Source organism: Oncorhynchus nerka, linkage group LG20 (assembly GCF_034236695.1).
Source record: "Oncorhynchus nerka isolate Pitt River linkage group LG20, Oner_Uvic_2.0, whole genome shotgun sequence".
NCBI classification, from domain to species: domain Eukaryota; kingdom Metazoa; phylum Chordata; class Actinopteri; order Salmoniformes; family Salmonidae; genus Oncorhynchus; species Oncorhynchus nerka.
In genome coordinates, this window is record NC_088415.1 from 68576744 (window position 1) to 68600001 (window position 23258).

The 23258-nt window shown below is 43.9% G+C and overlaps 1 protein-coding gene across 4 annotated transcripts in view; it reads right to left on the minus strand.

Moving 5' to 3' along the window:
* Nucleotides 1-394: 394 nt before the first annotated feature.
* The window catches only part of LOC115103014 (5'-AMP-activated protein kinase subunit gamma-2-like), a 65253-nt gene continuing 42389 nt past the window's right edge, over nt 395-23258 (minus strand). For 2 of the 4 annotated variants that reach the window (XM_065005702.1, XM_065005703.1), the window contains 13 exons: nt 21355-21584; nt 15144-15204; nt 14534-14640; nt 13795-13876; nt 10197-10255; nt 10016-10061; nt 9881-9935; nt 7701-7827; nt 7280-7445; nt 7104-7141; nt 6824-6970; nt 6649-6742; nt 395-1310 (listed from right to left, as the gene is read on the minus strand). In XM_065005702.1, the coding sequence (XP_064861774.1) occupies nt 1279-1310; nt 6649-6742; nt 6824-6970; nt 7104-7141; nt 7280-7445; nt 7701-7827; nt 9881-9935; nt 10016-10061; nt 10197-10255; nt 13795-13876; nt 14534-14640; nt 15144-15204; nt 21355-21584 (1244 nt within the window). In that variant the 3' untranslated portion in view covers nt 395-1278. Of the gene's footprint in view, nt 1311-6543; nt 6743-6823; nt 6971-7103; nt 7142-7279; nt 7446-7700; nt 7828-9880; nt 9936-10015; nt 10062-10196; nt 10256-13794; nt 13877-14533; nt 14641-15143; nt 15205-15468; nt 15488-21354; nt 21585-23258 lie in introns of those variants that run through there. The other 2 variants (XR_010460218.1, XM_065005704.1) reach the window with 2 other exon arrangements.

The window sequence follows — 23258 nt, forward strand, 5'->3', positions numbered from 1 at the left end:
AGACAAACTGCCATTGATCTTCTCTGAGCCTCAGACTAAATATGCTTATGGTGCCATCAAAGAGTACTCTCAGGACGCGTGATGGTCAATCATTGAACAGGTGCAGATATGCCTGCAGTGCAGCTCCTAACCACTAGATGGTGGCAGTGTTCAGACGTCCAATCCGATGATTTTCATTGAAGGCATTATAGCCATGACCGTCAAATAAGTTTCATCAGAGAAGAGCATAAAACATGTGTTATACTGTATGACATTAAAATGATTAATGTGTATGGCGGTTATCAAAATATTACATCAATCAATGTATTTAGGATTATCATTATATCAAATGTATTTACCTAGGCACTTTTAATTTGGCTTTCTTGCTAACTCAAAATAAAACAATAGTTAAATATGTGGTGGTGAAAATGTACCATAAAAATATTTATATTTATTTAGCTGCTTTTAGAAAAGTAAAGAACATTTACAACTGTTATAGTGTCATTTATCGCTTGCACTTGTAGTCCATCTTGCTCTGAATACAACATTTTACTGCCACATATTTACAAAGAGAATATTAAACTGTAGTCAGTTTAACATAATTTGTTAAACTTCTCTGGCACTTTTCTTCAAAACGTTGTTGTTTACAGTAATAGAACACAGATGAGTTTTGTCAGAGTACATAAAGTACATAAAGTACATAAAGCAGGCAAAACATGTCTTAAAATAAGGCCTTTTTTTATGTTCTCTCTTCACAGCATATTACTCATGTAAAAATACAGACCCTCCCACCATTACAAGGTAAAGCATGAAAACCTGCCATTTCTCCTAAAAGTATGTATCATCAAGTCTAAGATACTTTGACCATATTGGTCAATCTTCTTGATCCTTGAAGGTTTAAAACTTACTGGGAGTGACTAGGCACTGTTGCTGGGAACAACAACAGAGCAGCATGATAGAGAGAAATACCTAAAAATACATAGCTCTCATATACATAGCCACAGTCTCCAGACTGGCTCAACCTCACCCTGCGTCATCATTCCACCCTACTATAACCCTCCCACAGTGAATGAAGCCCAGTTCCATTTAGACAGAGAGATGCTGGTCCTCGGGCATTAGAGCCCTTTACATCCCCGTATCAGTCCAATCCAGTCTAGTGAAGTCCAGCCCATCCTTTTGGTTTCAAAGTCTAGAGCATCAATACCAAGGGCTCCGGGCCCCATGTCTGAAGCTATAGAAGTAGAATACTAAGTTTTATAACAGCCTTCAACCTCAGTGGTCCCCACAGCTTTTCCCCTCTCACTCCAGCAGGCCCTCCTCTCGGCAGGCATCTAGGGGTGGGGGGGGGGGGAGAGAGGACAGACATGTGAGAAAACAAGAACACATCCTACTAGCCTGGTCTCAGATCTTTCTCATCACGTCTCACATCAAAGATAATGTGTCTTGCTCACTGTACTTTTCATTCTGGGAACTGATGCACCAGCAAATTCCAAATGCATTATGACTGCAGCAGCAAATGCATTTCCTTCCAAAGCACAGAAATGCAAACACTTTATCTTACATCAATTATCATTCATCTTTTATTGAAACTATAAGCAGACAAAATAACAAGACAACAGAGGAGCCCCCCGCCCCACACTGCTGCTACTCTATGTTATTATCTATGCATAACCACTCTAAAACTCTACCTACATGTACATAATTACCTTGACACCGGTGCCCCCACACATTGAAACATTGACTCTGTACCGGTACCCCCTGTATATAACCTCCACATTGACTCGGTATTGGAACCCTCTGTATATAGCCTCCACATTGACTCGGTATTGGAACCCCCTGTATATAGCCTCCACATTGACTCTGTACCGGTACCCCCTGTATATAGCCTCCGCATTGACTCTGTACCGGTACCCCCTGTATATAGCCTCCACATTGACTCGGTATTGGAACCCCCTGTATATAGCCTCCGCATTGACTCGGTACCGGTACCCCCTGCATATAGCCTCCTCATTGACTCTGTACCGGTACCCCCTGTATATAGCCTCCACATTGACTCGGTATTGGAATCCCCTGTATATAGCCTCCGCATTGACTCTGTACCGGTACCCCCTGTATATAGCCTCCGCATTGACTCTGTACCGGTACCCCTGTATATAGCCTCCGCATTGACTCTGTACCGGTACCCCTGTATATAGCCTCCGCATTGACTCTGTACCGGTACCCCACTGACTCTGTACCGGTATATAGCCTCCGCATTGACTCTGTACCGTATTGGAATCCCCTGTATATAGCCTCCGACTCTGTATTGACTCCACATTGACTCTGTACCGGTACCCCTCCACATGTATATAGCCTCCACATTGACTCTGTACCGGTACCCCCTGTATATAGCCTCCGACTCTGTATTGACTCTGTACCGGTACTCCTGTATATAGCCTCCACATTGACTCTGTATTGACTCTCTGGTACTCCTGTATATAGCCTCCACATTGACTCTGTACCCCTGTATATAGCCTCCACATTGACTCTGTACCGGTACCCCTGTATATAGCCTCCACATTGACTCTGTACCGGTACTCCTGTATATAGCCTCCACATTGACTCTGTACCGGTATATAGCCCCACATTGACTCTGTATATAGCCTCCACATTGACTCTGTACCGGTACTCCTGTATATAGCCTCCACATTGACTCTGTACCGGTACTCCTGGTACCTCCCTGTATATAGCCTCCACCTCCACATTGACTCTGTACCGGTACTCCTGTATATAGCCTCCACATTGACTCTGTACCGGTACTCCTGTATATAGCCTCCACATTGACTCTGTACCGGTACCCTGTATATAGTCCACCCCTGTATATAGCCTCCACATTGACTCTGTACCGGTACTCCTGTATATAGCCTCCACATTGACTCTGTACCGGTAACCCTCCACATTGACTCTGTATATGTACCGGTACTCCTGTATATAGCCTCCACATTGACCTGTACCACATTGACTCTGTACCGGTACTCCTGTATATAGCCTCCACATTGACTCTGTACCGGTACCCCTGTATATAGCCTCCACATTGACTCTGTACCGGTACTCCTGGTCCACCCCTGTATATACCCTGTATATAGCCTCCGCATTGACTCTGTACCGGTACCCCTGTATACTCTGTACCGGCCTCCTCCACATTGACTCTGTACCGGTACTCCTGTATATAGCCTCCACATTGACTCTGTACCGGTACCCCCTGTATATAGCCTCCACATTGACTCTGTACCGGTACTCCTGTATATAGCCTCCACATTGACTCTGTACCGGTACTCCTGTATATAGCCTCCACATTGACTCTGTACCGGTACTCCTGTATATAGCCTCCACATTGACTCTGTACCTCCTGTACCCACTATGGCCTCCACATATATAGCCTCCACATTGACTCTGTACCGGTACTCCTGTATATAGCCTCCACTCTCTGTATATAGCCTCCACATTGACTCTGTACCGGTACTCCTGTATATAGCCTCCACATTGACTCTGTACCGGTACTCCTGTATATAGCCTCCACATTGACGCTCAGCATTCCTAACCTATGTATATAGCCTCCACATTGACTCTGTACCGGTACTCCTGTATATAGCCTCCACATTGACTCTGTATAGCCTCCACATTGACTCTGTACCGGTACTCCTGTATATGCCTCCATTGACTCTGTAGGTACCCCTCCAACATTGACTCTGTACCGGCCTCCACCTCTGTACTGTATATAGCCTCCACATTGACTCTGTACCGGTACTCCTGTATATAGCCTCCACATTGACTCTGTACCCTCCTGTATATAGACTCTCCATATAGCCTCCACATTGACTCTGTACCGGTACCCCTGTATATAGCCTCCACATTGACTCTGTACCGGTACCCCCTGTATATAGCCTCCACATTGACTCTGTACCGGTACCCCTGTATATAGCCTCCACATTGACTCTGTACCGGTACTCCTGTATATAGCCTCCACATTGACTCTGTACCTCCTGGACTCTGTACCCCCTGTATATAGCCTCCACATTGACTCTGTACCCTCCCACATTGACTCTGTACCGGTACCCTGTATATAGCCTACCCTGTACCGGTACTGTATATAGCCTCCACATTGACTCTGTACCGGTACCCCTGTATATAGCCTCCACATTGACTCTGTACCGGTACTCCTGGTACTCCTGTATATAGCCTCCACATTGACTCTGTACCGGTACTCCTGTATATAGCCTCCACATTGACTCTGTACCGGTACTCCTGTATATAGACTCCACATTGACTCTGTACCGGTACTCCTGTATATAGCCTCCACATTGACTCTGTCCTGTATATAGCCTCCACATTGGTACTCCTGTATATAGACTCTGTACACATTGACTCTGTACCGGTACCCCTGTATATAGCCTCCACATTGACTCTGTACCGGTACCCCCTGTATATAGCCTCCACATTGACTCTGTACCGGTACTCCTGTATATAGCCTCCACATTGACTCTGTACCGGTACTCCTGTATAGCCTAGCCTCCACATTGACTCTGTACCGGTACTCCTGTATATAGCCTCCACATTGACTCTGTCTGTACCGGTACTCCTGTATATAGCCTCCACATTGACTCTGTACCGGTATATAGCTCCTGTCTGTATATAGCCTCCACATTGACTCTGTACCGGTACTCCTGTATATAGCCTCCACATTGACTCTGTACCGGTACCCCTGTATATAGCCTCCACATTGACTCTGTACCGGTACTCCTGTATATAGCCTCCACATTGACTCTGTACCGGTACTCCTTGACTCTGTATATAGCCTCCACATTGACTCTGTACTCCTGTATATAGCCTCCACATTGACCTGTATATAGCCTCCTCCTGTATATAGCCTCCACATTGACTCTGTACCGGTACTCCTGTATATAGCCTCCACATTGACTCTGTCTGTACCGGTACTCCTGTATATAGCCTCCACATTGACTCTGTACCGGTACCCTGGTACCCCTGTATATAGCCTCCACATTGACTCTGTACCGGTACTCCTGTATATAGCCTCCACATTGACTCTGTACCCTGTATATAGCCTCCACATTGACTCTGTATACCCTGTATATAGCCTCCACATTGACTCTGTACCGGTACCCTCTGACTCTGTATATAGCCTCCACATTGACTCTGTACCGGTACCCCTGACTATATAGCCTCCACATTGACTCTGTATATAGCCGGTACCCTCTGTATATAGCCTCCACATTGACTCTGTACCGGTACCCCTGTATATAGCCTCCACACTCTGACTCTGCCTCCACATTGACTCTGGGTACTCCTGTATATAGCCTGACTCTGTATATAGCCTCCACATTGACTCTGTACTGGTACTCCTGTATATAGCTCTCCACATTGACTCTGTACCGGTACTCCTGTATATAGCCTCCACATTGACTCTGTACTGGTACTCCTGTATATAGCCTCCACATTGACTCTGTACTGGTACTCCTGTATATAGCCTCCACATTGACTCTGTACTGGTACTCCACATGACTCTGTATATAGCCTCCACATTGACTCTGTACTGGTACTCCTGTATATAGCCTCCACATTGACTCTGTACCGGTACTCCTGTATATAGCCTCCACATTGACTCTGTACTGGTACTCCTGTATATAGCCTCCTGTACATTGACTCTGTACTTCCTAACCTGTATGTATATAGCCTCCACATTGACTCTGTACCGGTACTCCTGTATATAGCCTCCACATTGACTCTGTACCGGTACTCCTGTATATAGCCTCCACATTGACTCTGTACCGGTACTCCTGTATATAGCCTCCACATTGACTCTGTACCGGTACTCCTGTATATAGCCTCCACATTGACTCTGTACTGGTACTCCTGTATATAGCCTCCACATTGACTCTGTACTGGTACTCCTGTATATAGCCTCCACATTGACTCTGTACTGGTACTCCTGTATATAGCCTCCACATTGACTCTGTACCGGTACTCCTGTATATAGCCTCCACATTGACTCTGTACTGGTACTCCTGTATATAGCCTCCACATTGACTCTGTACTGGTACTCCTGTATATAGCCTCCACATTGACTCTGTACCGGTACTCCTGTATATAGCCTCCACATTGACTCTGTACTGGTACTCCTGTATATAGCCTCCACATTGACTCTGTACTGGTACTCCTGTATATAGCCCCACTATTGTTGTTTATTGCTGCTCTTTAATTATTTGCTTTTTTAAGTTATTTTCTTAAAAGTGCATTATTGGTTAAGGGCTTGTAATGAAGCATTTCACTGTAAGGTCTACACGTGTTGTATTCGGCGCATGTGACAAATACAATTTGATTCGATTCGATTTTAATCAGAGGGTAGGAGGAAAGGACAGGACACAGACAAGCCCATACTACACCATAACGAGTTGGCAATACAGGACAGCTCACGAGAACAGGCACCATCCATCCGCATCCACAGGCACGTGCCATCCGCATGTGGGTGCCAACCAGCAAGGGCCAGAGTTTGTGTTTGTGTCCTACCTGTGTGAGAGGTACAGGGCGGGGCACGACAGGGTGGGTGGGGAGGGAGGGAGCTCAGGGTCCAGGTGTAGGATGAGGGGGGTTAGGAATGCTGAGCGTCTATACCTGCTGGGCTGAGCACCAGGGCCTGCAGAATGTCAGACAGGGAGACGATGCCCTCGATGGCCGAGCGATCATCCACCACCACCAACCGATGGACCTGACACACACACACACACACACACAAAGTTAGAGAGAAAGAGAAAAAGAGAGGAAGAGAGGCGTGTGTGTTAGAACTCACCTCTGCTTTGACAATCCTGTCCACGATGGTCTCCAGTGTGTCCAGCTTGTGGCACTGCATGACCCCCTCAAAGTACTGCCAGCGATGCCTCAGAGCCTGGGTCACGGTGATGTCCAGGTTATTATATGTCTTCTCTGCTGCCAGGTTCTACACAAATGATACATAGACACACTCATATGGATGTATTTTTGAAGGAAAATATTGACAATATATTGTTGAGGGAGGAAGTCAGGTGATTACCAAGGTGTATTAAGATCATCAATATTTAGTAACCACTTACTATGACATCAAATTTGGAGTAAATATCCACCACTTTCCCTGTGAGGAGATTGAAACATAACCATTAGGCTTCACCACGAGAGTTAAACTGAATCTAAATCAATGAATCCATCAAATGACCCTTTTAAAGCATCTTTGAACAACAGCTGTCACAAAGTGTTTTACAGTAACACGTACCAGATACGTCCACCACAGGCAGGGCAGACACCCTCCTCTCTACGAAGATCTGCAGGGCCTTGATGATGGGTGTGTCAGGGTGGATGAAAGCTATGTTCTTGTAGGTACCGATGCCCAGCTCCCCCAGGGTCTGCTTCATAAATGCTGGCTTGGGCATCTCGCACACCTGGAACAACACAACATAGCGAGAGAGACACTTTCAGTTTCTATTCACCTTCTTCTCCAACTCCAAGGGCAGTGTTCAAGTAAAAGCAGAGTTGTCAGATTATTGTCCAACTCCAAGGGCAGTGTTCAAGTAAAAGCAGAGTTGTCAGATTATTGTTTCAAGAAAGACCGTTTTTCTTATATTCTTCCCCAATGGGACTAGTGTGTATTATCATAAAACCTAACGACAGGTTGTCAGTAATGGTTTGAGACTTACAAAGAGCTGTAGGAACTTGAGGATCCTCTTGTGTGTGAGGATGTAAAGTGGGTTTCCCGTAACAGGGTCGATGACAGGCAGACGGTGGATCTTGTTTTTGATGAGGGAATACACCGCATCAAATATGCTTCAAAGACAAACATAAAACGCACATTAAAAGAAAATGCAGGCGTTGTCTTCGCAGGTATGTATATTCAAACCACATACAGTGGGGCAAAAAAGTATTTAGTCAGCCACCAATTGTGCAAGTTCTCCCACTTAAAGATGAGAGATCGCGCACCAGCGACTCCTGTAGCGGGCCGGGCGCAGTGCGCGCTAACCAAGGTTGCCGGGTGCACGGTGTAGCCTCCGACACATTGGTGCAGCTGGCTTCCGGGTTGGATGCGCTCTGTGTTAAGAAGCAGTACGGCTGGTTGGGTTGTGTATCGGAGGACGCATGACATTCAACCTTCGTCTCTCCCGAGCCCGTACGGGAGTTGTAGCGATGAGACAAGATAGTAGCTACTACAATAATTGGATACCACGAAAACAGGGGAGAAAAAGGGGTAAAATTCAACAAAAAAAAATAACAAAAAAAAGAAAGATGAGAGAGGCCTGTAATTTTCATCATAGGTACACTTCAACTATGACAGACAAAATGAGGGGAAAAAAATATACAGAAAATCACATTGGAGGATTTTTAATGAATTTATTTGCAAATTATGGTAGAAAATAAGTATTTGGTCAATAACAAAAGTTTATCTCAATACTTTGTTATATACCCTTTGTTGGCAATGACAGAGGTCAAACGTTTTCTGTTAGTCTTCACAAGGTTTTCACACACTGTTGCTGGTATTTTGGCCCATTCCTCCATGCAGATCTCCTCTAGAGCAGTGATGCTTTGGGGCTGTTGCTGGGCAACACGGACTGTCAACCCCCTCCAAAGATTTTCTATGGGGTTGAGATCTGGAGACTGGCTAGGCTACTCCAGGACCTTGAAATGCTTCTTACGAAGCCACTCCTTTCGTTGCCCGGGCGGTGTGTTTGGGATCATTGTCATGCTGAAAGACCCAGCCACGTTTCATCTTCGATGCCCTTGCTGATGGAAGGAGGTTTTCACTCAAAATCTCACAATACATGGCCCCATTCATTCTTTCCTTTACACGGATCAGTCGTCCTGGTCCCTTTGCAGAAAAACAACCCCAAAGCATGATGTTTCCACCCCCATGCTTCACAGTAGGTATGGTGTTCTTTGGATGCAACTCAGCATTCTTTGTCCTCCAAACACAACGAGTTGAGTTTTTACCAAAAAGTTATATTTTTGTTTCATCTGACCATATAACATTTTCCCAATCTTCTTCTGGATCATCCAAATGCTCTCTAGCAAACTTCAGACGGGCCTGGACATGTACTGGCTTAAGCAGGGGGACACGTCTGGCACTGCAGGATTTGAGCCCCTGGCGGCGTAGTGTGTTCCTGATGGTAGGCTTTGTTACTTTGGTCCCAGCTCTCTGCAGGTCATTCACTAGGTCCCCCCGTGCGCTTCTGGGATTTTTGCTCACCGTTCTTGTGATCATTTTGACCCCACGGGGTGAGATCTTACGTGGAGCCCCAGATCGAGGGAGATTATGTATGTCTTCCATTTCCTAATAATTGCTCCCACAGTTGATTTCTTCAAACCAAGCTGCTTACCTATTTCAGATTCAGTCTTCCCAGCCTGGTGTAGGTCTACAATTTTGTTTCTGGTGTCCTTTGACAGCTCTTTGGTCTTGGCCATAGTGGAGTTTGGAGTGTGACTGTTTGAGATTGTGGACAGGTGTCTTTTATACTGATAAGTTCAACCAGGTGCCATTAATACAGGTAACGAGTGGAGGACAGAGGAACCTCTTAAAAAAGAAGTTACAGGTTTGTGAGAGCCAGAAATCTTGCTTGTTTGTAGGTGACCAAATACTTATTTTCCACCATAATTTGCAAATAAATTCATTAAAAATCCTACAATGTGATTTTCTGGATTTTTTTTCTTCTAATTTTGTCTGTCATAGTTGAAGTGTACCTATGATGAAAATTACATGCCTCTCTCATATTTTTAAGTGGAGAACATGCACAATTGGTGGCTGACTAAATACTTTTTTGCCCCACTGTACATGGCAAACAGTCATGCACAACGGCATAATAGACATTGTTATGCAGTAACAACTTACCTTGATTCGGGTGATATGTTCACTAAAGGTTTGAATGTCTCTTGCAAATATACTTCTGTGGAGAGGGACGATGGGAGTTCAACGTTCGGTACATCTAGTTTAATGTTATAATATAAACCAGAGCTCTTTACATACCTCTCCATGTCTCAAGTTTATGATCTTCCAACTCATATATTTGCACCTATAAAACAACACAACTATATAGATATAAAAATAGAAAAAAACACACACACAATACAGAACTACAGAAATCCATCATAGGTTTCAAATGTTGAACAAACATAACGCAAAATGGTTTCGTCCACTCAAACTTTACCAACGGTGACTTGTAGTATCTGTGTAGTATGATGATGAAGTCTGTGATTGTCAACATTCCTGAAATGAGAAGACATGTCAGAATGACTAACGGTTGTCATGAAGCTGTCGTAAAGCATTAGGTTGCTAACGGACTTCATGTCAACAAATCACGCTCGACTGGCTAGGACTCGTAACAAAACTGACTAACATCGTATTTAAATCTGGAGATAATTGTTATCTGGGTCGTTCCACCAAATGAGACATTTTGGGTAATATAGCTTCATCTAAATAATAAAAAAGAGCACACGTACAACTTAATTAAAAAACACGTTTTCCCATCTCAACAGGTTAAATAAAAATTACTATAGTAAGTTCCTAAGTGTCAAATAAAGTGTCCGGGGGTTGACCGTAACAGGGTTGCCAATTTCATCTTACATCAGCCATGAGTTCCCTCGTGACAGGGGGAATGGAAGCTTGTTATGTGCAACAGGGATGGGCAATTGAATGCAAACTTAACAAACAAAAAACGTATTGATAAAACATGTGTAGCCTGTCTTGCTATGGGTAACAGGGAGTTGACGTGTTGTGCTCGACCCATTCAGTTTCACACCACAAAACACCAGAAATGGCCAAAAAGAGTAGAACCAGTTCACCGAATTTTATCCATGTGGTCTAAATTCATGTGGTCTATAAATCAAATCAAATAAAACTTTATTTGTCTCGTACACATAATTAGCAGATGTTATCGCAGGTGCAGCGAAATACTTATGTTTCTAGCTCCAACAATGCAGTAATACCTAACAATACAAAACAATACTCACAAATTCCAGAAATTTAAGAAAGAAATTCAAAAGTTTGGACACACCTACTCATTCAAGAGTTTATTTTTATTTTTACTATTTTCTACATTGTAGAATAATAGTGAAGACATTGAAACTATGAAATAACACATATGGAATCATGTAGTAACCAAAAAATGTGTTCAACAAATCTAAATATATTTTAGATTTTGGATTCTTCAAATTAGCCAACCTTTGCCTTGATGACAGCTTTGCACACTCTTGGCATTCTCTCAACCAGCTTCATGAGTAATGCTTTTCCAACAGTCTTGAAGGAGTTCCCACATATGCTGAGCACTTGTTGTCTGCTTTTCATTCACTCTGCGGTCCAACTTATCCCAAACCATCTCAATTGGGTTGAGGTCGGGTGATTGTGGAGGCCAGGTCATCTGATGCAGCACTTCATCAGCACTCTCTTTCTTGGTCAAATAGCCCTTACACAGCCTGGAGGTGTGTTGGGTCAAATCAAATCAAAGTTTATTTGTCACGTGCGCCGAATACAACAGGTGTAGACCTTACAGTGAAATGCTTAGTTACATCTAACCAATAGTGCAAAAAAGCTGTTAGGTGAACAATAGGTAAGTAAAGAAAAATAACAACAATAAAAAGACAGTGAAAAACAGTAGCGAGGCTATAAAAGTAGCGAGGCTACATACAGGCACAGGTTAGTCAGGCTGATTGAGGTAGTATGTACATGTAGATATGGTTAAAGTGACTACGCATATATGATGAACAGAGAGTAGCAGTAGCGTAAAAGAGGGGTTGGCGGGTGGTGGGTGGCGGGACACAATGTAGATAGCCCGGTTAGCCAATGTGCGGGAGCACTGGTTGGTCGGCCCAACTGAGGTAGTATGTACATGAATGTATAGTTAAAGTGACTGTGCATATATGATAAACAGAGTAGCAGCAGTGTAAAAAGAGGGGTTGGGGGGAGGCACACATTGCAAATAGCCCGGGTAGCCATTTGATTATCTGTTCAGGAGTCTTATGGCTTGGGTGTAAAAACTGTTGAGAAGCATTTTTGTCCTAGACTTGGCACTTCGGTACCGCTTGCCATGCGGTAGTAGAGTGAACAGTCTTTCTTACTTTCTTACTGAAAAACAAATGATAGTCCCACTAAGCGAAAACCAGATGAGATGGCGTATCGCTGCAGAATGCTGTGGTAGCCATGCTGGTTAGGGTGCCTTGAATTCCAAATAAATCACTGACAGTGTCACCAGCAAAGCACCCCACACCATCACACCTCCTCCTCCATGCTTCACGGTGGGAACCACACATGCGGAGAACATCCGTTCACCCACACTACCTCTCAAAGACACGGCGGTTGGAAGCAAAAATCTCAAATTTGCACTCATCAGACCAAAGGACAGATTTCCACCAGTCTAATGTCCATTGCTCATGTTTCTTGGCCCAAGCAAGTCTCTTCTTATTATTGGTGTCGTTTAATAGTTTTTTTTGCAGCAATTTGACCATAAAGGCCTGATTCACACAGTCTCCTCTGAACAGTTCATGTTGAGATGTGTCTGTCACTTGAACTCTGTGAAGCTATTATTTGGGCTGCAATTTCTGAGCAGAGGTAACTCTGGGTCTTCCTTTCCTGTGGTGGTCCTCATGAGAGCCAGTTTCATCATAGTGCTTAATGGTTTTTGCGACTGCACTTGAAGAAACATTCAAAGTTCTTGAAATGTTCCGGATTGACTGACCTTCATGTCTTAAAGTAAGGATGGACAGTCATTTCTATTTGGTTATTTGAGCTGTTCTTGCCATAATATGGACTTGGTCTTTTACCAAATAGGGCCATCTCTGTATACCACCCCACCTTGTTACAGCACAACTGATTGTCTCAAACGCATTAAGGAAAGATATTCCACAAATTAACTTTTATCGAGGCACACCTGTTAATTGAAATGCATTCCAGGTGACTTCCTCATGAAGCTGGTTGAGAGCATGCAAAGCTGTCATCAATGCAAAGGGTGGCTACTTTGAAGAATCTCAAATAGAAAATATATTTTGATTTGTTTTACATTTTTTTACTTACTACATGATTCCATATGAATTATTTCATAGTTTTGATGTCTTCACTATTATTCTACAATGTAGAAAATTGTACAAATAAAAACAAACTTGAATGAGTAAATGTGTCCAAACCTTTGACTGGCACTATATCTATCTATCTATCTATATATATACACATTTGGAACTCAGTTGGGGTTTCAACTTGAGAGTTAGAATAGTAGAATACACAAGGTGCAATTTCAAAACTTGGTTGTGCAACATCAGTTTTCCTCTTGTTGTGTCACTCACTGACAGTCATTCAATTAGCCCATGTCAATTAACATGTCTTAGATGGGTAAATTAGTCTAGAGTCTAGCCAGCTATCTAAACATGTAATAATCAAGGACGAATTACCGACAGGGCCTGCAGGAACGCCATTGATTTTGTTAGTCACTCTCACTCAGATAAGTTTGAAATATTGCAATATGTGTAGAATTGTAGGAAATTAGCTGTAAAACTGCAACAACTAAAAAGTTTTTAATTCCGGTGCGGAGTTAATGTGAGTTAATGTGTAGTGGCTAACTATATGGCTAACAGGCTATGTGTTTATAGATCGACTGAGGTGAATGAAGCTACAGCACAACCAATGTGATAATGGCTGGGGTTTTGCTTGTTTTTGCTGTTCTTTGAATTAGCATTTTGTTGTGTGTTCGCATCAGTGAATGCATTAAGCATGAATGCATTTCATGTGAACGTGTGTCATACACAAAAGGCGTTTCTTACCCACAAAACACTGCCTCTCCGAGTCCCACAGTGGAGCAGCTCGCACCCCATTGGCCACTAAGGCATAGAAAGCCTTCTTCACCTGGGAGAAAAGACCACAATCATGCACAGAAACACATGGATGGCAAGTTTCTGAAGGTGGTATTGTACATATTGTACAAATGTGGAAGTGTTCAATTGAAATCCAAATCAAACACTAAAGCATTCTGGTTTTAAGGGGTTTCATACTCAGATAAGGGAACTACAACCTTGAGTTTAATAGATTCAGTGGCTGATTACTGTTTAACCATTTTATGGGGCAAATCATTAGCACTAGCAATAGCACTGCTCTCCTCATGGAACATTAACCAAACCGCTCTCAGCAGTGCCTTTCAAACCAAGGAGACACTTCAATAGCCATAAGAATGTCCCTCAGTGGACAAACCTAGTAAGATCAACAAAAGCTATGCAGATGCTCAATGTTAGGTTATAGTCAGGCCTACTCAAACGTATTTATACATAGTCTGAATTCTCAACCCTGTGTGTCTGTCTGGGCTTGGCCAGAAAGTGTCTCAGATTGCTGATCTAAGATCAGGTGCCCCGTGTCCATGTAGTCTTATCCATTATGATCTAAAACGCAAAAAAATAATCCTCAATCAGCACTTCTACTTTGAAGCGCTTTTTGAATATGGTCCCTTATCCATGATGGCTCCAACGTGATGTCAACGTGTAGTCATGTGGAGGAGCTGGGCTCACTTACTTGCAGTCCAGTGTCAAACACAACCAGCTTGGAACTGGTGGGGACGATGTCATAGCAGCTATGGGACTTCATAAAGCGCATGTAAATGTCACTGTCTGGTTCAGCAGCTGTAAAGAAAGACACAAATATTCACACCAAATGTGTATATTGGATCATCTCAATATTCATACTGAACCAATGATGCCACCTCTTGGGCTGGGGGATCCCTTATTCCAACAGAGCATGCTGACAGGACTGCAGAAGGCTTTGCGCTATCACCAGGCAATAGTTGGGTTACGATCAAAACACATCCTGCATAATAAGGCTTCGATGTGAAGGATTGTGATTTTGCAATCAGGATGACACTTGTTGTATTGGTAAAAAATGAGCAAAACCAGAGTAATTTAACCTATGAAGCGTCATATTCTGTGACTAGCAACCGGTGTCACCTATGTAATGGAATTAATATTCACATTACAATTCACACCAGCACTTTACAAATCAGCATGCATTCCATATTGAGCCCTAAACTATAAGCTGATACAATTGCAAAAACGCCAAATAAATGGCTACATAACACCATCAAGTAAAATCAAAAATGTAGACTAGTCGACTACGTAAATGCACTTACCAACACCATCATCGTCTAGTTCAAGTTTCTCCAACATGCCTTCGAATAAACCGTAGAAATTCTGTAAGAATAAGAGACAGTCAAGAACGCGCTCCAAACCTACCACAATATGACATCAGACGCACGCTTTCAGGCGCACAACCACTCGCCGTTTGACCAAGTTAAGATTAAAATAACAATATACATTCAATAACTGCTGGCACTTTACACCATGACAAAATCATCTATATTTTTGAGAGACTTCCAGTAGGCTACATGTCCTTGCGCAAAGGCAACATTAAGAAAAGCAAGCCCCGTCTGTCTGACAATGTCAAAACGTGCGTACTGCGTGCAACTCATTCAATTGCCCTTGTCCAAGTTTCTACTGTAGACTGTGGGCAATTCATATCTGGAGCACTCTGCCTGCCAGTAACTGTAATGGCACATTATTAGTAGACTACACACCCATTAACTCTGTATTAGTGGAACATTCCTAAATATATTTTGCTGCAATCAAGCAGCCAATGCTTACTGTAGGAGCATACTACTAAATAAAACAAAGGAGTGTACAAGTCTTCCGGATAAAAAACGAAGCAAAAATATTTTTATTTAAAAAAAACAGACTGACATAGGCTACGTGTGACAGTGTATCTGCTCGGAAAGCATATGTTTTTTTGCGCATTCTGTGGATTGTGAACGACAAGGGAATTCGTTCAATTTGCATTTATTATTATTATGATCACGCACTAGAATCCTACATGCGAAACAACCACGGCTTTTCACCATATTAGGAAATCCCTTATGTTGCCAAGCAGCCAGAAGCCAAGGATTCCCCGTCCTTCTCTTTTTTTTGCAAGACATTAAAATGAAACAATTTGCACAATAGAGAATTATTTACGTATATGGGTAGTGCATAAAAATAAATCCGTATGGCAAGGGATGACGTAGGCTGGCTACTGCACAATGACTAAGACACTGGGCAGAGACAGAGGCTGTGCTGCAGCAAAATAATCCTACAACAAAATAAGTCTGTGTACAGCACTAACATGCAAATGTCAAGGAGGCAAGTTCCCTTCCTCCCTATCCTACAAAACACTTCATCATGGCACATACCATGAGCCAAGCCATACGCCATACTGTGCTCTTTGTAAGCATATGAGGATTCAAAATCCATTAAAAACATGTTTTTCTTCATCTCCCCTAGACCCTTGATTAGACCCTAATCCAGTGCAGTAGAAGAAACAGCCCTGAAAGATCACCCCTGGCATGTCCGACCAACCCCCCAGAGTCACCCTATACCTCATCGTGACACAGCAATTTTCAGCCTAACCCTGCATCAGCACTGGCATGAATCCCATCCCGATCTGCTGCTGCTGCACTGCCACAGAGAACAGGGAAGGGAACGCGCTGTAGGTTAACATGGGGGTGTCAATTAGAGATGGAGGGCTGTTTCATTAACACGCTTCCAGATTGGAAGTGGCAGAGAAGTCATTCCTTTGATTATGGTAAGAGGAGAGCCTGGTGTGTGTTGAGAGAGAGAGGTGAGGAGAGAGGAGAAGAGAGACAGCGTGAGAAATTATCAATATTAGAGAGAGAGAGAGAGAGAGAGAGAGATGCTTATGGCTCATGGTCTTATAGTCATGGGGTTTAGGGTGTAAGAAGAAACAACAAAACCAAAGATAGTGTAAGTCAATACTTCATCACCATCAGGGTAGTGTGTGCTATAGCTCAACCAGACAGACACAGACAGTTACTTGAAGTATTAATTTAAAAAAAATATATCACATCCTCAATCAATCAAATACAGTGCCTTCTGAAAGTATTCATACCCCCCAACATTTGTTGAGTTACAGCCTGAATTCAAAATGTATTAAAAAAAAACATTCACCCATCTACACCCATAATGACAAAGTGAAAAAAAATATTTTCAAACAGGTTTGATTTTAATTGGCACAAAATCTGCAACGCTCTTGTAGTGTGAGATATGCAACGACATGTTTTGAGAACGGTAATCAGCAATAGCCAAAGACAGCTCGCCAGAGAAGAAGCCAGTGAGATGACGTTGTTCCGCTTCACCCAGAATGTGTAGACTCTTGAGAAGGAGTGATGACTACTACCAGTATGTGTTTGTACTTGCCTTCAAACAAAGCCAAAGTGACAAATCGTTACAGCTCTGAAGTTCACAAGCAATGCTATTCAATTCAAAATGTTGGCTAGATATTTCAAAGCTGTATGGCAAGCGTGAATGTCTGACTGAATGTTTATGAGGCTGCATTGAGCAACAGCTTGTAGCTACGTAAATCGAATCACATCATAGATTTTGCCAGACAGCATGGTATGGAGAATCCAAGTGAAGAATCTTGTAGTGTGTGATCACCGTCTGTGCCAGATCGTTTAGTGTGCGCACCACTACATAGGCACCACTACATAGGCACCACTACATAGGCACCACTACATAGGCACCACTACATAGGTAACACACAAAAAAACTACAGGAATCGTGCTCTCTGCAGCTGATGTGAGTAAGAACTTTAGACGGGTCAACATTCACAAGGCCGCAGGGCCAGACGGATTACCAGGATGTGTACAGCGAGCATGCGCTGACCAACTAGCAAGTGTCTTCACTGACATTTTCAACCTGTCCCTGTCCGACTCTATAATACCAATATGTTTTAAGCAGACCACCATAGTGCCTCTGCCCAAGAACACTAAGGTAACCTGCCTAAATGACTACCGACCAGTAGCTCTCACGTCTGTAGCCATGAAGTGCTATGAATGGCTGGTCATGGCTCACATCAACACCATCATCCCAGAAACCCAAAACCCACTCCAATTTGCATAACGCCCCCACAGATGATGCAGTCTCTATTGCACTCCACACTGCCCTTTCCCACCTGGACAAAAGGGACACCTATGTGAGAATGCCATTCATTGACTACAGCTCAGAGTTCAACACCATAGTGCCCTCAAAGCTCATCAATAAGCTAAGGACCCTGGGACTAAACACCTCCCTCTGCAACTGGATCCTGGACTTCCTGACGGGCCGTCCCCAGGTGGTAAGGGTAGGTAACAACACATCCGCCACGCTGATCCTAAACACAGGGGCCCCTCAAGGGTGCGTGCTCAGTTCCCTCCTGTACTCCTATGACTGAATGGCCAAGCACGACTCCAACACCATCATTAAATTTGCTGATGACACAACAGTGGTAGGCCTGACAACAACGAGACAGCCTATAGGGAGGAGGTCAGAGACCTGGCCATGTAGTGCCAGGACAACAACCTCTCCCTCAACGTGATCAAGAGAAACGAGATGATTGTGGAAAATGAGGACCGAGCATGTCCCCATTCTCAGACAGGGCTGCAGTGGAGCAGGTTGAGAGCTTCAAGTTCCTTGGTGTCCACATCACCAACAACTAACATGGTCCAAGCACACCATGACAGCCGTGAAGAGGGCACGACAAAGCCTATTGCCCCTCAGGAAACTAAAAAGATTTGGCATGGGTCCTGAGATCCTCAAAAGGTTCTACAGCGGCACGACCGAGAGCATCCCACAGCATCTGCATGGTTGCATCACTGCCTGGTATGGCAACTGCTCAGCCTCTGACCGCAAGGCACTACAGAGGGTAGTTGCGTACAGCCCAGTACATCACTGGGGCCAAGCTTCCTGCCATCCCGGACCTCTATACCAGGCGGTGTCAGAGGAAGGCCCTAAAAACTGTCAGACTCCAGCCACCCCAGTCATAGACTGTTCTCTCTGCTACCGCACTGCAAGCGGTACCGGAGCGCCAAGTCTAGGTCCAAGAGGCTTCTAAACAGCTTCTACCCCCAAGCCATAAGACTCCTGAACATCTAGTCAAATGGCTACCCAGACTAATCGCATTGCTCCACACCACTGCCACTCTCTGTTGTCATCTATGCATAGTCACTTTAATGAACTCTACCTACATGTACATACTACCTCAACTAAGCGGTGCCCCCGCACACTGACTCTGTACTGGCACCTCCTGTATATATTGTTATTTTTTACTGCTGCTCTTTAATTACTTGTTACTTTTATCTCTAATTTGATCTCTAACTCTGTTGGTTAGGGGTTCATAAGTAAGCATTTCACTGTAAGGTCTACACCTGTTGTATTCGGCGCACGTGATTAATACAATTTGATTTGATTTGAGGAAAGACGGTCGTTTAAAGTAAGAGGCTCAGCAATGTTAGAATTGTGAAAGTCGTGTAGTGTCCATCCGGCTTAGTGGAACAGCGGGGACTACGAAGAGACACACACAGGCATAGACACACGCATACACACACATGATAACATACGCACTATACACACATGTACACATGGATTTTGTGATGTAGAGTAGTGGCCTGAGGGCCCACAATGTGTTGTGAAATCTGTTGTATTATAATGTTTTAAATTTTTTATAACTGCCTTCATTTTGCTGAACCCCAGGAAGAGTAGATGCTGCCTTGGCAACAGCTAATGGGGATCCATAATAAATACAAATACAGTCACTGTCTACCTCTACTGTACCTACACAGTGGAAATCCTCCTGCATTGTGCCTGTTCCCAAAAACGCCAAGAGACAGAGCTAAACAACGTCAGGCCTGTTGCACTCACTTCTCAGTTGATGAAGGCGTTTGAGAGAGTGGTCCTTGCACAACTTAAGCAGCAGGTGCAGGGGTTTCTTGACTCCCTGCAGTTTGCCAACCAGGCCAAGATAGGTGTGGAAGATGCACTTGGAGAGAGCAGTCCGCATTATGCTATTAGAGTTTTCCAGTGCCTTCCAACAATATCCAAGCCAATCTTCTAGCCTGCAAACCACAGGTCATGCAGTTACATCCTTCCACCATCACCTGGTTCATGGACTACCTCACTGACAGGCCGCAACGGGCCAGACAACAGAACCACTCGGTCTCAGAAACCATCATCACTAACACGGGTGCCACAAAAGTGAAGGTTCTGTCACCATTCCTCTTCACCCTCTACACAGCAGACAGCCGGCACACCCAAGCCTCCTGTCACCATTCCTCTTCACCCTCTACACAGCAGACAGCCGGCACGCCCAAGCCTCCTGTCACCTACAAAAGTTTTCAGATGATTTGTAAGTCGCTCTGGATAAGAGCTAAATGACTTAAATGTAAATGTAAATGTGATTCAGGCATTGTAGGCTACATCACGAAGGATGATGACTCCCTACACAGGGAGGAAATATCCTCATTTGTGGCACGGCGCATCTAAAACCACCTGGAGCTTTTAATGCGTCTAAAACCAAAGAGCTGATAGACTTCAGGAGGAAGAAGGAGCGCATCTCCTGTGATCATCACTGTGGAAAGGGTGGACTCGTACAAATACCTGGGGGTGGTGATTGACGATAAGCAGCAGTGGAAAGAGAACACCTCCATGGTTTTTCAAAAAAGCTCAGTAAAGGCTATTCTTTTTGAGGAAGCTCAGATCCTTTGATGTCTGCTCAAAAATGCTCCAAATGTTTTTTTAATAGCGTTGTGTCTAGTGTCCTGTTTTACAGCGTAATCTGCTCGGGGGGCTAACATCATTAGAGACAGGCTAAACAAAATCACAAAGAAGACGGGATCTACCATTAGCACCCACCAGGACAATCTAGAGCCCATCCTGGATAAGAGGATCCTCAAAAAGCTCAGCAGTATAGAGGCCAACACTAGCTACCTCCACAGTATCTGCCTGGAGCATTGCAGTTTGATGGCAGACAGATTTTGGCAGACAGAAATCCCTTTTACCATATGCTATGAGGCTTTTTAACACGAACACTTCATTTTTATATTCATTTTTATGGTGTATTTATTGGTAATATATCTATTGGCTGGTGCAACAAAAATGTTCCTCTGGGGGATTAATAAAGTACTATCTTACTTCTTATCTTAAAGACATCAGTCTTGTTAAACTATGTAGAATTTATTTTTAAACAACATTTTCCCAGGTCCCTCAAATAAAATAAAAATCAGGCTGGTGTTGTATTTAATAACAATAATTGAAAGGGGGGGGGCAGTAAACAATGTGAAAAAGGGGGCCCTGGGGGAAAAAGGTTGGGAACCCCTGGTCTAGGAGAGTCACAGAAAATCACCTCAGCTTCTCCCTTATACCACTTTTCCTTGGCAACCCTGCAATATTGCTTCACTGCACAATCAATTATCACTGCCACTAACACACAGCCTAAACCAGCAGTTGGTGTAGTAGGTAGTAAGAGGTATCACTCACTGGCTGTGAGGTAGCTTGGGGCAGTGGGAAGGCGTAGGGTATCGGAGAGGAGGAGGGCTTGGCAGAGGCGGGCAGGCTGAGGCGCTGTCCGGTGTCTGGTGGGGGTGATGAGAGGGAGCGGCCCAGACGTTCAGGGACACTCTGGTGGACCTCCTGGGGGAACAGCATGGACTGGCTAGGGGCCTGGGTGGGGGTGCTGGGTGGGGTGGGGGAAGACGAGAGGCCGGAGACTGTGGAGGAAAAACAAAAGACCAGAGAAAGGATTAGCAGTTAGCACTGGTCTACACAGGCCTGTCATTTATACATGGAGTTTCCTTAGACATCTCCTGTAGTGCTGTTGCAATGTTCACAGTCAATCTCAACTCAATTATGTCCTTTCTGATTGGGATATACTGTACCCTTTCAACATAGTTTGTGCTTGTCACATGATACTGTAATAGTGGAGTGGCGCCCCAAGATATTTTGCTTTTCAGAACAATATTGATTAGAATATCATTAAGTATCCTCATTTATCATCAGCAAAGCTGATGGGTCAATAATGCTTGATTCATCCAGATGAATCATCTGAATTGAGCTTCCTGATGGGATTTTCCATTCACATCATGTGTGTTAAGTGCTGCCAGGGCCTGGAAACCTGCCAAGAAAATAATGAAAATATCCAGCCCACCCTGTCCCTAAAAAACAGCAATCAATTGATTTCAGTGGATCACTGCAGTGCAAGCAAAGCTTGTGAGTCCTATGACAACTACAGTAGACTTATTTGAATGTACTGTATGTAGGTTGTCAGGAACGGGTTGGACCAACACACAGTATCAGAGAACATCTTCGAATACCTAAAAAATGTATCCAAAGCTGGTTCAAATTTCAATCAAATAAATGTGAAGAACATCTATATTCTGGCAATTAACAATAGAGTGGAATATAGTTATCGATCCATCCTTCCTCTATTCCTAGCTTCATGTACTACTACCACTACCACTGTGCCATTACCCAGCCTTGATGATGTGTATCATATCATAAATCAGTGAAGAGATACAGGTAAATGCCAAAATAAAGGAAACGCCAACATAAAGCATCTTAGTAGGGCTTTGGGCCACCACGAGCCACCAGAACAGCTTCAATGCGCATTATAGATTCTACAAGTGTCTGGAACTCTATTGGAGGGATATGACCCCATTCTTCCACTAGAAATTCTATCATTTGGTGTTTTCTTGATGGAAAACGCTGTCTTAGGCACCATTCCAGAATCTCCCATAAGTTTTCATTTGGGTTGAGATCTGGTGACTGACTGACACGCACACACACACACCCTTTAAACCCAATATTCTCCTTTGAGTCTTTCAAAGTCACCGAGACTTCTTCTTCTATGGTTGCCAAAATAATGGGCAACTGGCCATGTTTATGCATGACCCTAAGCAGGATGGGATGTGAATCGGTTAATTAACTCAGGAACCACACCTGTGTGGAACCACCTGCTTTCAATATACTTTGTATCCCTCATTTACTCAAGTGTTCCCTTATTTTGGCAGTTATCTGTATCTAGTGTACAGTATACCATAAAGAACTAACAGTGATTCAGACTGGCCATAGTATTATTGGACAGCTGCCTGAGAGGCTAGCAGGCTCCTGTTCTGGCAGTGTCTGTCAGGTCGAGGCTGCCGCTTGATCACATGACAGCCCTCACATGGCCCTCAGCAGTCACGACCCAGCACGGGGAACGGGTTGACATATGACACCCACCCACACACATGGCCCGAGCCCCACCCTGCTGACATATTTCTGAGGCCATACTTCCAGTGACGTGGGTGATGCGTACCGAGTGGTTCACATTTCCTCCACTAGACCATGGGACTGCCATGGTACTCTGCTCATCTCCAGTAACTCATCAACAACTTCACTTTGAC